The sequence below is a fragment of the Callithrix jacchus genome, chromosome 6 (assembly GCF_049354715.1).
Source record: "Callithrix jacchus isolate 240 chromosome 6, calJac240_pri, whole genome shotgun sequence".
Taxonomy (NCBI): domain Eukaryota; kingdom Metazoa; phylum Chordata; class Mammalia; order Primates; family Cebidae; genus Callithrix; species Callithrix jacchus.
The window spans coordinates 153,018,406-153,030,693 of NC_133507.1; the positions used below are offsets into that span (position 1 = coordinate 153,018,406).

Consider the following 12,288-nt stretch of genomic DNA (forward strand, 5'->3'; position numbering starts at 1 on the left):
GTGCTAGGATTATAGGCCTGAGCTACTGGGCCTAGCCTGACATTTCTTGAGTGATAGATAGGAGCGGTTTTTGTTTGTTTGGTTTTGGTATTTTTGGGCTGGGGACAGAGTATAGCTCTGTCACCAGGATGGAGTGCAGTGGCATGACCTTAGCTAACTGCAACCTCTGCCTTCCGGGTTCAAGTGATTCTCCTGACTCAGCCTCCTGAGTAGCTGGGACTACAGGCGTGCCAAGATGCCCAGCTAATTTTTGTATTTTTAGTAGAGACGGGTTTTACCATGTTGGCCAAGATGGTCTTGATCTCTCAACCTTGTGATCCGCCGGCCTCAGCCTCCCAAAGTGCTGGGATTAAGGCGTGAGCACCATGCCCGGCCTTTTTTTTTTTTTTTTAATAGAGATGGGGGGTCTCCTATTTCACCCAAGATGGATTGCAGTGACTATTCACAGGTATGATCACAGGGCACTGTGCCTCAGAAACCCTGGCCTTAAGTGATCCTCCAGTAACCCACAACAGGGTCACCTTGCCCGCTGCCTAGACAGAGCCAATTTCAAGACAGGGAAATTCCAATAGAGAAAGAGTAATTCAAGCAGAGCTGGCTGTGCAGGAGACCGGAGCTTTATTATTACTCAAATTAGTCTCCCTGAACATTCGGGGATCAGAGTTTTTAAATTTATTTTTATTTATTTATTTATTTTATCTGGACAGTTTTATCATAAGGGGATCAGAGTTTTTAAGTGTAATTTGATGGGTTGAGGGGCCAGTGAGTTGGGAGCATTGATTGGTTGGGTAGGAGATGAAATCATAGTGAATCGAAGCTGTCCTCTTGCCCTGAGTCAGTTCCTGGGTGGCGGCCACAATATCAGACAAGCCAGTTTATTGATCTGTGTGGTGCCAGCTGATCCGTTAAGTGCAGGGTCTGCAAAATATCTCAAGCACTGATCTTAGGTTTTACAATAGTGATGTTATTCCCAGGAGCAATGTGGGGAGGGTCAGAATCTTGTAGCCTCCAGCTGCATGACTCCTAAATCATAATTTCTTTGAGATGGAGTCTTGCACCATTGCCCAGGCTGGAATGCAATGGCGCGATCTCAGCTCACTGCAACCTCCGCCTCCTGGGTTCAAGTGATTCTTCTGCCTCAGCCTCCCGAGTAGCTGGGATTACAGGCGCCAGTCACCACACCTGGCTACTTTTTTGTATTTTCAGTAGAGACGGTTTCCCACTGTTGGCCGAGCTGGTCTTGAACTCCTGACCTTGTGATCTGCCCACCTCAGCTTCCCAAACTGTGCCTGGCCCCTAAACCACAGTTTCTCATTTTTTGGCTAATTTATTAGTCCTACAAAGGCAGTCTAGTACCCAGTCAAGAAGAAGGCTTGTTTTGGGAAAGGGCTGTTACCGTTTTTGTTCTAAACTATAAACAAAGCTCCTTTGCTATACAAGATGGTGAAACCCCGTCTCTACTAAAAATACAAAAATTAGCCAGGAATGATGGCAGGTGCCTGAATCCCAGTTATTCGGGAGGCTGAGGCAGGAGAATCGCTTGAACCCGGCGGTGGAGGTTGAATGCAGTGAGCTGAGATTACATTTAGCTGCATGTAATAGAAGACCAAAAATAATCATTTGGGCACATACGGTGTTATTTTCCCTCACATAAAGGAATTCGAGAGGTTGGCGATAGTCTGGTCCAGTGGCTGCTGGACAGCTCCAACCATGGGACCCAGGGTCTGTCCATTCTTGCTTGGCCCACGGTCTTAGTGTGTGCCTTCCACCCTCAAGATTACCTCGTGGACCAAGAAGGTTGCTGTTGCTCCAGCCTTCACGTTTCTGACAGAGGAAAGAGCAAAAAGATGTTAAACTCTTTGAAGGATTCTTTCGGAAGTTCCACCCAATATTTTCTGCTTACTTCTCAATGGCCAGAAAGTCACATGTTCTTACCTACCTACAAAGAGGCTGGGGAAATGTGTTCTTTTAGCTAAGACATGGTGGCCCTAAATAAAATCAGGGTTCTGACACAGTGTCAAAAGACAAAATTACAGTCGGTTTAGTTTAAAGATCTCAGTTGGCTTCGTGATTCAGAATCAGGCAACACCTGATTTCCTCAAATAGAGTAAGGGTGCCAATGAATGAAGCAGTGAAAGGTGGCTTTATAGACAAGAGGAGGGCAGAGGAAAGCAGAAACTAAAAACAGAAAGCAGGCTAGCTGCAGTGGCTCATGCCTGTAATCCCAGCACTTTGGGAGTGAGAGGTTCACTTGAGCCCAGGAGTTAGAAACCAGGTGGGGCAACATACCAAAACCCAATCTCTATAGAGAATTTTTTTTTTTTTTTTTGACACGGAGTTTCACTCTTGTTGCCCAGGCTGGAGTGCAATGGTGCATTCTCGGCTCACCGCAACCTCCGCCTCCTGGGTTCAAACGATTCTCCTGTCTCCGCCTCCCAAAGAGCTGGGATTACAGGCATGTGCCACCATGCCCAGCTAATTTTTTGCCTTTTTAGTAGAGACGGGGTTTCACCATGTTGGCCAGGATGGTCATCTCTTGACCTCGTGATCCACCCGCCTCGGCCTCCCAAAGTGCTGGGATTACAGGCGTGAGCCACTGCGCCTGGCTCAAGAATTTTTAAAATAGTTGTATGTGTTGGTGTGAACCTGTAGTCCTAGCTACTCAGAACGCTGATGCTGGAGGACTGCTTGAGCCCAGGAGTTCAAGACTGAAAAAAAAAAGGATTAAAACAGAGGGAACAAGCCAGGTGCGGTGGCTCACACCTGTAATCCCAGCACTCTGGGAGGCCAAGGCAGGTGGATCACGAGGTCAGGAGATCAAGACCAGCCTGATCGATGTGGTAAAACCCCCTCTCTACTAAAAATACAAAAAATTAGCTGAGTGTGGTGGCATGCCCCTGTAGTCCAGCCGCTCTGGAGGCTGAGGCAAGAGAATTGCTTGAACACGGGAGGCAGAGATTGCAGTAAGCAGAGATCACACCACTGCACTCCAGCCTGGGTGACAGCAAGACCCATCTCAAAAAACAACAAAAAAAAAAAAAAAAAAGAAGGAATTTCATTATCATGTCACTTGAAGATTGAAACGGGCCTGTTTCTGTAATGTCGGCACTTTAGGAGGCTGAGGTGGGCATATTCCTTGAGCCCAAGGGTTCAGGACAAACCTGGGCAACATGGCGAATTCCATCTCTACAAGAAGCAAAAAAAAGCCAGGCACGGTGGAGTGTACCTGTATTCCCAGCTACTTGGGAGGTTGAAGTAAGAGAATTGCTTCAGCCTGGGAAGTTGAGGCTTCAGTGGGCCACAATGATACACTGAACTCCAGCCAACACCACAGAGCAAGATGCTATCTCAACAAAAAAAAAAAACGGGTGTGGTAGTTCACATCTGTAATCCCAGCACTTTGGGAGGCTGAGGTAAGTGGATTATATGAGGCCAGGAATTCAAGACCAGCCTGAGCTGAGGCAGGAGAATCGCTTGAACCCGGGATGTTGCAGTGAGCCAAGATCACGCTGCTGTACTCCAGCCTGGGCAACAGAGCAAGACTCTATCTCATAAAAAAAAAAAAAAAGAAAGAAAGGCCGGGTGTGGAGGCTCACACGTGCAATCCCAGCATACTTGGAGGCCAAGGCAAGCAGATCATGAAGTCAGAAGTTCAAGACCAGTCTGGCCAACATGGTGAAACCCTGTCTCCACTAAAAATACAAAAATTAGCCACGCATGGTGGCACACGCCTGTAGTCCCAGCTACTCAGGAGGTTGAGGCAGGAGAATTGCTTGAACCTGGGAGGCAGAGGTTGCAATGAGCCAAGATCATGCCACTGCACACCAGCCTGGGTGACAGAGCAAGACTCCATCTCGAAAAAAAAAAAAGAAAGAAACTGACCCATTTGGGAAACTGGCAATCATCTCTGTCTCCTGGCGATTTGGATCCTCAGCATGAGTGACCTCATCTTGACATTTAGTCCAGTCTGCTGGGGCCTGGTGCAGGAGCCTCCTGTAGTTTCTATTTAGCCATTGGTCTGACACTAAGGAAGAAGGCCCTCTGGGCTGCGCAGCTTCCAGCCTCTCCAGGACTGCTTCACAAGCTACAGGCTGTCCTCGTCAGTCCCTCATACTCCAACAAGCCTGGGATTGCCCTGTGACCTCTGAGCTGGCGAAAGGGTATCTGCAGGGAAAATAAACACTTAGTGAGCAAGGAGCCTGGTGTCAGAAGTGCAGTCTGGCTGAGTGGGAGTCAGTGAAAGGAGTGTGAAGGGAAGGCCTGATCCTGGGAGGGGGGAGGAGGGAGGGAGCCAGCCAGGAGAGGCAGCAGGAGAGAGGAGAGAAGACAAGGGCAGAGAGTTTCAGGGAGGGAAATTTTCCATACACTCCTGACAATGCTGCTGTTGGTGCAGCCCGGTGCTGGCAGCAGCTGTCACCTGCTGGTGTGGTAGAACCAGTTCTACTGGGCGGCAGCATCATTACCATGCTAGTCATTAGATATATTTTTTTCTTTTTTTTTTTGAGGCAGAGTCTCGCACTATTGCCCAAGCTGGAGTGCAGTTGCACAATCTCAGCTCACCACAATCTCCACCTCCCAGGTCCAAGCAATTCTCATGCCTCAGCCTCCTGAGTAGCTGGGATTACAGGTGCACACCACCACGCCCAGCTAATTTTTGTAATTTCAATAGAGACAAGGTTTCACCATGTTGGCCAGGCTGGTTTCGAACTCCTAACCTCAAGTGATCTGCCCACCTCAGCCTCCCAAAGTGCTGGGATTACAGGCATGAGCCACCGCACCTGGCTTTTTTTTTTTTTTCTTTTTTAAGGCACAGGATTTTGCTCTGTCACCCAGGCTGGAGTACAATCATGTGATCACAGCTCACTGCAGCCTTGAACTCCTGAGCTCAAGAAATCCTCCTCCTGGGCCTCAGCCTCCCCAGTAGCTGGGACTACAGGTGCACACCACCATGCCCAGCTAATTTTTGTTTTATTTTTTTGTAGAGACAGGGTCGTACTACGTTGCCCAGGCTGGTCTTGAACTCCTGGGATCAAGCTATCCTCCCACCTTGACCCTCCAAAGTTCTGGGATTGCAGGCATGAGCCACCGTGCCTGGCCACTGGTGCAACATTTTTCATATCCCTCCTGGGTATGAGAGTATTGGAAGTAGAGGCTCAGTGCCACAAAGAAAAATCAGCACTGAGAGCCGGGCGCGGTGGCTCACGCCTGTAATCCCAGCACTTTGGGAGGCCGAGGTGGGTGGATCATGAGGTCAAGAGATGACCATCCTGGCCAACATGGTGAAACCCCGTCTCTACTAAAAATACAAAAAATTAGCTGGGCATGGTGGCGCATGCCTGTAATCCCAGCTACTCAGGAGGCTGAGGCAGGAGAATTGCCTGAACCCAGGAGGCGGAGGTTGTGGTGAGCTGAGATCACGCCATTGTACTCCAGCCTGGGTAACAAGAGCGGAACTCCATCTCAAAAAAAAAAAAGAAGAAAAGAAAAGAAAAATCAGCACTGAGACAAAGGATCTTTCAGCAATACAATTTTTACTTCCTGGACTGCGAAAGGGTACTCTTGCTAACCATCTTGTCACAAAAGTACAATGAATCAAGGAAAACAGATAAATTTATTCCTTATGCATTTGGGGTTGTCTGTGTCTGATCTCCATTGGCTGGAGCCAGACCTCACAATCTAAACTAAAACCTGATCGGCTAACAACTTAAAACTTTTCTAAACAGGTAAAAGCAATGGAGAGCTGGGGCATGACTGTGAGCATGTCCAGCGCAGATATCTTGGTTAAAGTACAAGGACATAGAATGCACTACGTGCCCGTAAGCATGGCGTGTCTAACAGCTACATAGGATAGGGCTTAACAGAGTTATTAGCACACTCATGATTTATTCTTTAACAAGAAAGGAAACTTTAAAAAGGAACTTTCTACTTCCCACAGAGAGAGTGCTGGAAAGCTTAGTATTGAAGCCAGACAGGGTTCAAATCCCAGATTCAGCGCTTATTAGTGGTGTGGCTTTAATTCACTTATTCTCCGTGAGGCTCAGCATGCCTATGTGTAAACTGGGTATACTAGTAGATCCACACCTACCCACAGGTGATGGGTGAGGGGAGGGTGCCACGATTCTTTTCCTGCCCACAAGCAGTCACCAAATGTTAGCTTATAACCCCTGGAGAAGCACAGACACGACAGACTGAGCCTTTTCCTCCAACCATCTTCTTTTTTTTTTTTTTTTTTTTTGAGACAGAGACTTGCTCTGTTGCCAGGTGCCAGGCTGGAGTGCAGTGGCGTGATCTCGGCTCACTGCAACCTCTGCCTCCCAGTTTCAAGCGATTCTCCTGCCTCAGCCTCCCGAGTAGCTGGGACCATAGGTGTGTGCCACCCCACCCAGCTAATTTCTGTATTTTTTAGTAGAGACGGGGTTTCATCATAGTCTCGATCGATTTCTTGACCTCGTGATCCACCCACCTCGGCCTCCCAAAGTGCTGGGATTACAGGCGTGAGCCACCGTGCCTGTGCCTGGCCTCCTCCAACCATCTTCTTAATGACCATAGGCAGAAGTAAGTTTATCCGGCGTTATCCTTTTCTGAGGAATACTCAGAGGTCTGTAGACCTTTTGTTATTCTCTGCCCTCCCAGACCGGTTGGGCAAGGAGAAGATGGAGATTTTTTCCCTACATCAAAAGGGTTAACCCTGCAGCCACAGCTGGTCAGGAGCTGCCCAGGCCCTTGGCTTTTGCTTATTCCTACTCTCACTGCTGGGAAAATGATTCCCTGCAGGAAACTGATTAAATTAGGGTCTTTCTTAATTTCGTTTTCTTTTTTGAGACAGAGTCTGCTTCTGCCCGGGCTGGAGTGCAATGGTGTGATCTCAGCTCACTACAACCTCTACTTCCTGGATTCAAGTGATTCTCTTGCCTCAGCCTTCCGAGTAGGGATTACAGGCACCCACCACCATGCCAGGCTAATTTCTGTACTTTTAGTAGAGACAGGGTTTCACCATCTTAGCCAGGCTGGTCTCAAACTCCTGACCTCAGGTGATCTACCTGCCTCAGCCTCCCAAAGTGCCGATTACAGGCATGAGCCACCATGCCCAGCTTAAATTGGGGTCTTGAGGCTCCAGAGTAGACAGAGAGGTGCCAGGAGGGATCCCTTATAAACACTGATTCTATTTTTTTATTTTTTTGAGATGGAGTTTCACTCTTGTTGCCCAGGCTGGAGAGCAATGGCGCAATCTCGGCTCACCGCAATCTCCGCCTCCCAGGTTCAAGCGATTCTCCTGCCTCAGGCTCCCTAGTAGCTGAGATTACAGGCATCTGCCACCATGCCCAACTAATTCTGTATTTTTAGTAAAGACAGGGTTTCTCCATGTTGGTCAGGCTGGTCTTGAACTCCCAACCTCAGGTGATCCGCCCGCCTCAGCCTCCTAAAGTGTTGGAATTACATGCGTGAGCCACCGTGCCAGGCCAACACTGATTCTGAGTCAACATCTGCATCCCTTCTCATCTGTCAAAGTCCCAGCTCTCACTCCTCCTGCAGGCCTGTGGCTGTACTTGTCCCTGTATACACCCCTCCAGCCCTTTCCAAGACATTTTTTTCCTATATACCTGCAAAGTTGGTGACAAATTGTCCCATAGACTCAGCCCACTTGGAAGGCTGCTCCAGAGGCTCAGGACCCTTGCTCTACAGGTACCTGTGACATCACCAGTGACCAGTCCCTTGTGACCTCGCCACCTGGACAACCCAGCCCAGCTGGGCTGCAGCCACTCCCTCCAACTGCCACAAGTAGCAAAGAGCATAGATGACCACAGGAGAGCCCTCCGTAGAGGCCAGCACCACCAGCAGCCCCACACATGGCACTTCCGGGGTCCCCCCAGGCAACGTGGCTGACAACACTTCTAAGGACATCCCAGCAGGAGGGCCCCAAGGTCAGGTCCCACTCACAGCAGATGTCTTGGTGGTGAGCAGCTCTGCCGCATCCACAGACCAGCAGGATGTTGATCAGGCCTCCTTCCAGACAACCACTCCGGAGGCCATGTCAACATCTGGGGACAAAGACAAGGGTGCAGTTGTTCCAGAACATGACCAGAAGACACCTAGAAAAATCACAGCCCTGCTTCCCAGCCAAAACCCAGGTCCCCAGCAAATGTCTATGAGCCTCCAGAATCCAGCGTGGGACACGCTAGTTCAAGACACAAGGACAAGTCAGAGTCTAGTGGTTTTCCCGGGTCACCTCCTGGGTAAGGACAAGACATCACAAACGGCGAGTGTTCCCAGGAGAGAGCGGGAGTCAGCCCCCTCTGCCCCTAGTGCTGAGCCACAGTCCACCCAGCACATGGAGGCTCAGCCGGCTGGGAGTGATGCTGACAAGGTCACAGCCAGTGCCGATGGCCAGCATGGCCCTGAGGCCACTGGCACCACCAAGGCTGCAAAGGAGAAAGCTGAGTGTCTGAAGGCCCCACACCCCAACGCTGAAGCTTTGCCATCCGATGAGTCCCCGATGGCCATGGGGGAGAACGTGGTGGACAGCTTAGGAGACCCACAGGTTTTGTTCTTCCCTCCATCTCCAACAGGCAATGTGCTCCCGTCACCTGGCCCCCAAGAGGTGGCCCTGGGGAGGAGACCCCTGGACCCCAGCCTGTACATGGCCAGTGATGAGAACGGCTACATGTACTCCATGACCAGCCTGCTGGGCAGGGGTGAGGGCTCCATCAGCTCCCTGGCAGACATCCTGGTGTGGTCCGAGACTGCCATGGGCATGGCTGTGGCCACGGGCTTCCTGGCCTCTGACCACAGCACTGTGGCAGACCTGCTGCACAGCTCGGGGCCCAGCCTGCACTCGGTCTCCAGCATGCTGGGAAGCGTCGGCTCGGCCTTCTCCTCCAGGCTGGTGTCCGGGACCGGCTCGGCCCTGCGCACCATCGCCCACGTGCTGGAGACAGTGGAGCAGAGGACCATGGAGGGCGTCCGCTCAGCCATGAACTATCTGACCAGCCACCTCACGGCACGCCAGGCCCATGCTGACCCCAACTATGATTAGAGCCCCGCACAGGGACCCCCGAAGGGCTGGTTCAGTGGCCTCCAGAGCCCCCTGGGACCCTCACCCCCTGCTCTCTTGCCCACCTCTGCTCTGGATGGTTCCCCCAGCCCGTGCAATAAATCACCAGCAAGCGTTTCTTTCTAAGCACCAGCCTCCTCCCTTGGGGTGCAGTTAGCAACATGATGACAGCACAGGGGGTCTGAGGGTGGAGTGGGAACAATGTCCCCTGAGGGTTTCTCAGGTTGACCCATTCAGGGGCAAATGTGCAGGCAGAGAAGAGCCTGGGCACAGCTGGGGGCAGTATGGGCAGGGGGAAGCGATGCAGGTTATCATGCATGGTGTCTTCTGGCACTTGATAAGCCACACGTCGTGGCTGCCATTATCCTTCTCCCCTGGCGGGCTGGGGGTGCGCAGGGAGCAGGACTCTAAGCAAACCAACTGTCCCGGCTTGCATCGGACTAAGGGGGTTTCTGGGTTGTCGGACTTCCATATTTACAACCATAAAACCCCAGGCAAACTAGGATGAGTTGCTTACTTTAGACCCAGGTCTCTTTCCGTGGTACTTACTCGTGTGTGTGAAGATATACATCTGGGAAAGCATTAGCAAGGCCAGGCCTTGAGTGCAGTGATGGGGCAGCCATCTGCTTTGGAAGCCGTCAGCCCACACTCTGGCAAGACCCTCTGCAGCACCCGGCAGTGTAGCCTGGTGAGTGATGCCCCAGCTGGATGTCTGCTCCCACCCTGCCCTCAGCGAGTGCCCTCAACAGCTCTCACCCTCGTGCCTTCATGTGTAGCCCTGGCCTTGGATCATTCACTTGCCCTTCCTGGTTCCCAGCAGGGTCTCCCAATGGGAACCCTGGGGCCACAGCTAGCCAACTGATGGGTTGTTTGACCTACGTAGTTTCTCAAATTGTAAACTAATCGCTAGCATTTAAAAAATAGATTTTAGAGTGGGGTGGGGTGGCTTATACCTGTAATCCCAGCACTTTGAGAGGCCAAGGTGAGTAGATCACCTGAGCTCAGGAGTTCAAGACCAGTCTGGCCAACATGGTGAAACCCCATCTCTACTAAAAATACAAAAAAATTAGCAGTATGTAGTGTTGCACACCTGTAATCCTAACTACTCAGGAGGCTGAAGCAGGAGGATTGCTTGAACCTTGGAGGCAGAGGTTGCAGCAAGTCAAGATGGCACCACTGCACTCCAGCTTGGGTGACAAGAGCAAGACTCGATCAAAAAAAATTTTTTTATAAATACCCACTTCCCTCCAAAAGCTGCCACTTTCTTTTTCCTTTTTTTTTTGAGACGGAATTTTGCTCTTGTTGCCCAGGCTGGAGTGCAATGGCACAATCTCAGCTCACTGCAACCTCCACCTCCTGGGTTCAAGTGATTCTCCTGCCTCAGCCTCTTGAGTAACTGGGATTACAGGCATGCGCCACCATGCCCGGCTAATTTTTTGTATTTTTAGTAGAGACGGAGTTTCTCCATGTAGGCCAGGCTGGTCTCAAACTCCCAACCTCAGGTGATCCACCTGCCTCGGCCTCCCAAAGCGCTGGAATTACAGGCATGAACCACCTCGTCCAGCCCAGGAGCTGCCGCTTTCTGTAGGTGCAATGGGAACTGTCCATATGTCATGAAAACAATTAATTCAGAGGAGTGAGATTGTGGATACAGATCCCAGTAATCAGGGGACTCTCAGAGAAGCAATTAAGCCAGTCCCTAAAAGAGAGGAGGAGGATGCCTCCCAGACAGAGGCAATAAGAACAAAAGCAAGCCAGGCGCAGTGGCTCACCACTGTAATCCCAGCATTTTGGGAGGCCGAGGCAGGCAGATCACGTGAGGTCAGGAGTACGAGACCAACCTGACCAATATGGTGAAACCCTGTCTCTACTAAAAACACAAAATTAGCTAGGTGTGGTGGCACAAGCCTGTAGTCCAAGCTACTCAGGAGGCTGAGATAGGAAAATCGCTTGAACTCAGGAGGCAGAGATTGCAGCAAGCTGAGATGGTACCATTGCACTCTAGCCTGGGCAACAGAGTGAGACTCTGTCTCAAAAAAAAAAAGAACAAAAGGCAAAACAGGCATGATGGGAGTGCTTGGGGTGGAATCAAGCAGCTGGGGCCCACTGCAGACGGCGATCAAGCTATCAAAATGTGCTCACTAGTGATTTTTTTTTTTTTTTTTTTTTTCTGTGAGACGGAGCCTAGCTCTGTCACCCAGGCTGGAGTGCAGTGGCACGACCTCGGCTCACTATAACCTCCCCAAGTGATTCTCCTGCCTCAGCCTCCTGAGTAGCTGGGACAGGTGTGTGCCACCATGTCCAGCTAACTTTTGTATTTTTAGTAGAGATGAGGTTTCACCATGTTGGCCAGGCTGGTCTCAAACCCCTGACCTCAGGTGATCCTCCTGCTTCAGCCTCCCAAAGTGCTAGGATTACAGGCATGAGGCACCACACCCAGCCTCACTTTGAGATGGAGTCTTGCTCTGTCACCCAGGCTAGAGTGCAGTGGCCCAATCTTGGCTCACTGCAACCTCCATTTCCTGTGTTCAAACAATTCTCCTGCCTCAGCCTCCAGAGTAGCTGGGATTACTGGCACGCGCCACCACCCCCAGCTAATTTTTGTATTTTTAGTACAGACAGGGTTTTGCCATGTTGGCCACGCTGGTTTCAAACTCCTGACCTCAGGAGATTCGCCCTCCTTGGCCTCGAAAAATGCTGGGATTATAGGTGTAAGCCACCATGCCCAGCCTCAACAAATATTTTTTTAAACATCCACTATATGCCAGGCACTGCTAGATACTGAGACCACAGGGTGAACCAGACATCAGAAGGAACAGAAACCAAACTCGAACCCGATTAAGCAAAGAGATGAGTCAACCAGCACAACGGCCAGGTGTGGGCCAGGCAGAGCCAGGGCCTGGTCCTCTGGGCTCTGCTGTTCTGGCTCGGCTCCCTGAGCCGGAACTGAGACTCTGTGCTCCCAAGTCTCAGTTACCTGCTGAAAAAAGAGAAGCTTGTTCCCACCGGCTCTGGCAAGAGAGTCACGGGAGGCCGCTGCTGGGCCTAGCTTGGTGCCTGTGCCCTCTCCTGAACCAATCACAGAGGGCACAAGAATGAAATCCGTCATCACCTGACCTGGGGCCAGGGTCAGACCAGAATTGGGGCCTTCCCAGCGGAAGGGATGCTGGACCCACAGCTGGCAGAGTAGTAGCGAGCGCGTCCTTTGGGTCCAGCTGTCTTGAATCCTGACTGTC

The 12,288-nt window shown here is 50.9% G+C and overlaps 1 protein-coding gene and 1 long non-coding RNA gene across 2 annotated transcripts; one reads left to right on the forward strand and one right to left on the reverse strand.

Moving 5' to 3' along the window:
• Positions 1-924: 924 nt before the first annotated feature.
• LOC144576725 (uncharacterized) lies at positions 925-7,652 on the reverse strand. The gene is made up of 3 exons (XR_013519154.1): positions 7,602-7,652; positions 3,883-4,164; positions 925-1,824 (listed from the first exon to the last, which is right to left on the reverse strand). It is a non-coding gene; the product is annotated as an uncharacterized LOC144576725 (long non-coding RNA).
• A 107-nt stretch (positions 7,653-7,759) lies between these two features.
• TEX44 (testis expressed 44) lies at positions 7,760-9,192 on the forward strand. Its single transcript, XM_002749937.7, has one exon. The coding sequence runs from the start codon at positions 7,796-7,798 to the stop codon at positions 9,032-9,034; it is 1,239 nt and encodes a 412-aa protein (XP_002749983.1). The 5' UTR covers positions 7,760-7,795; the 3' UTR covers positions 9,035-9,192.
• The last annotated feature ends 3,096 nt before the right edge of the window (positions 9,193-12,288 follow it).

What these genes read in the sequence shown, in the direction of transcription:
- TEX44 (XM_002749937.7), top strand. Translation starts at nt 7,796, where the DNA reads ATGACCACAGGAGAGCCCTCCGTAGAGGCCAGCACCACCAGCAGCCCC.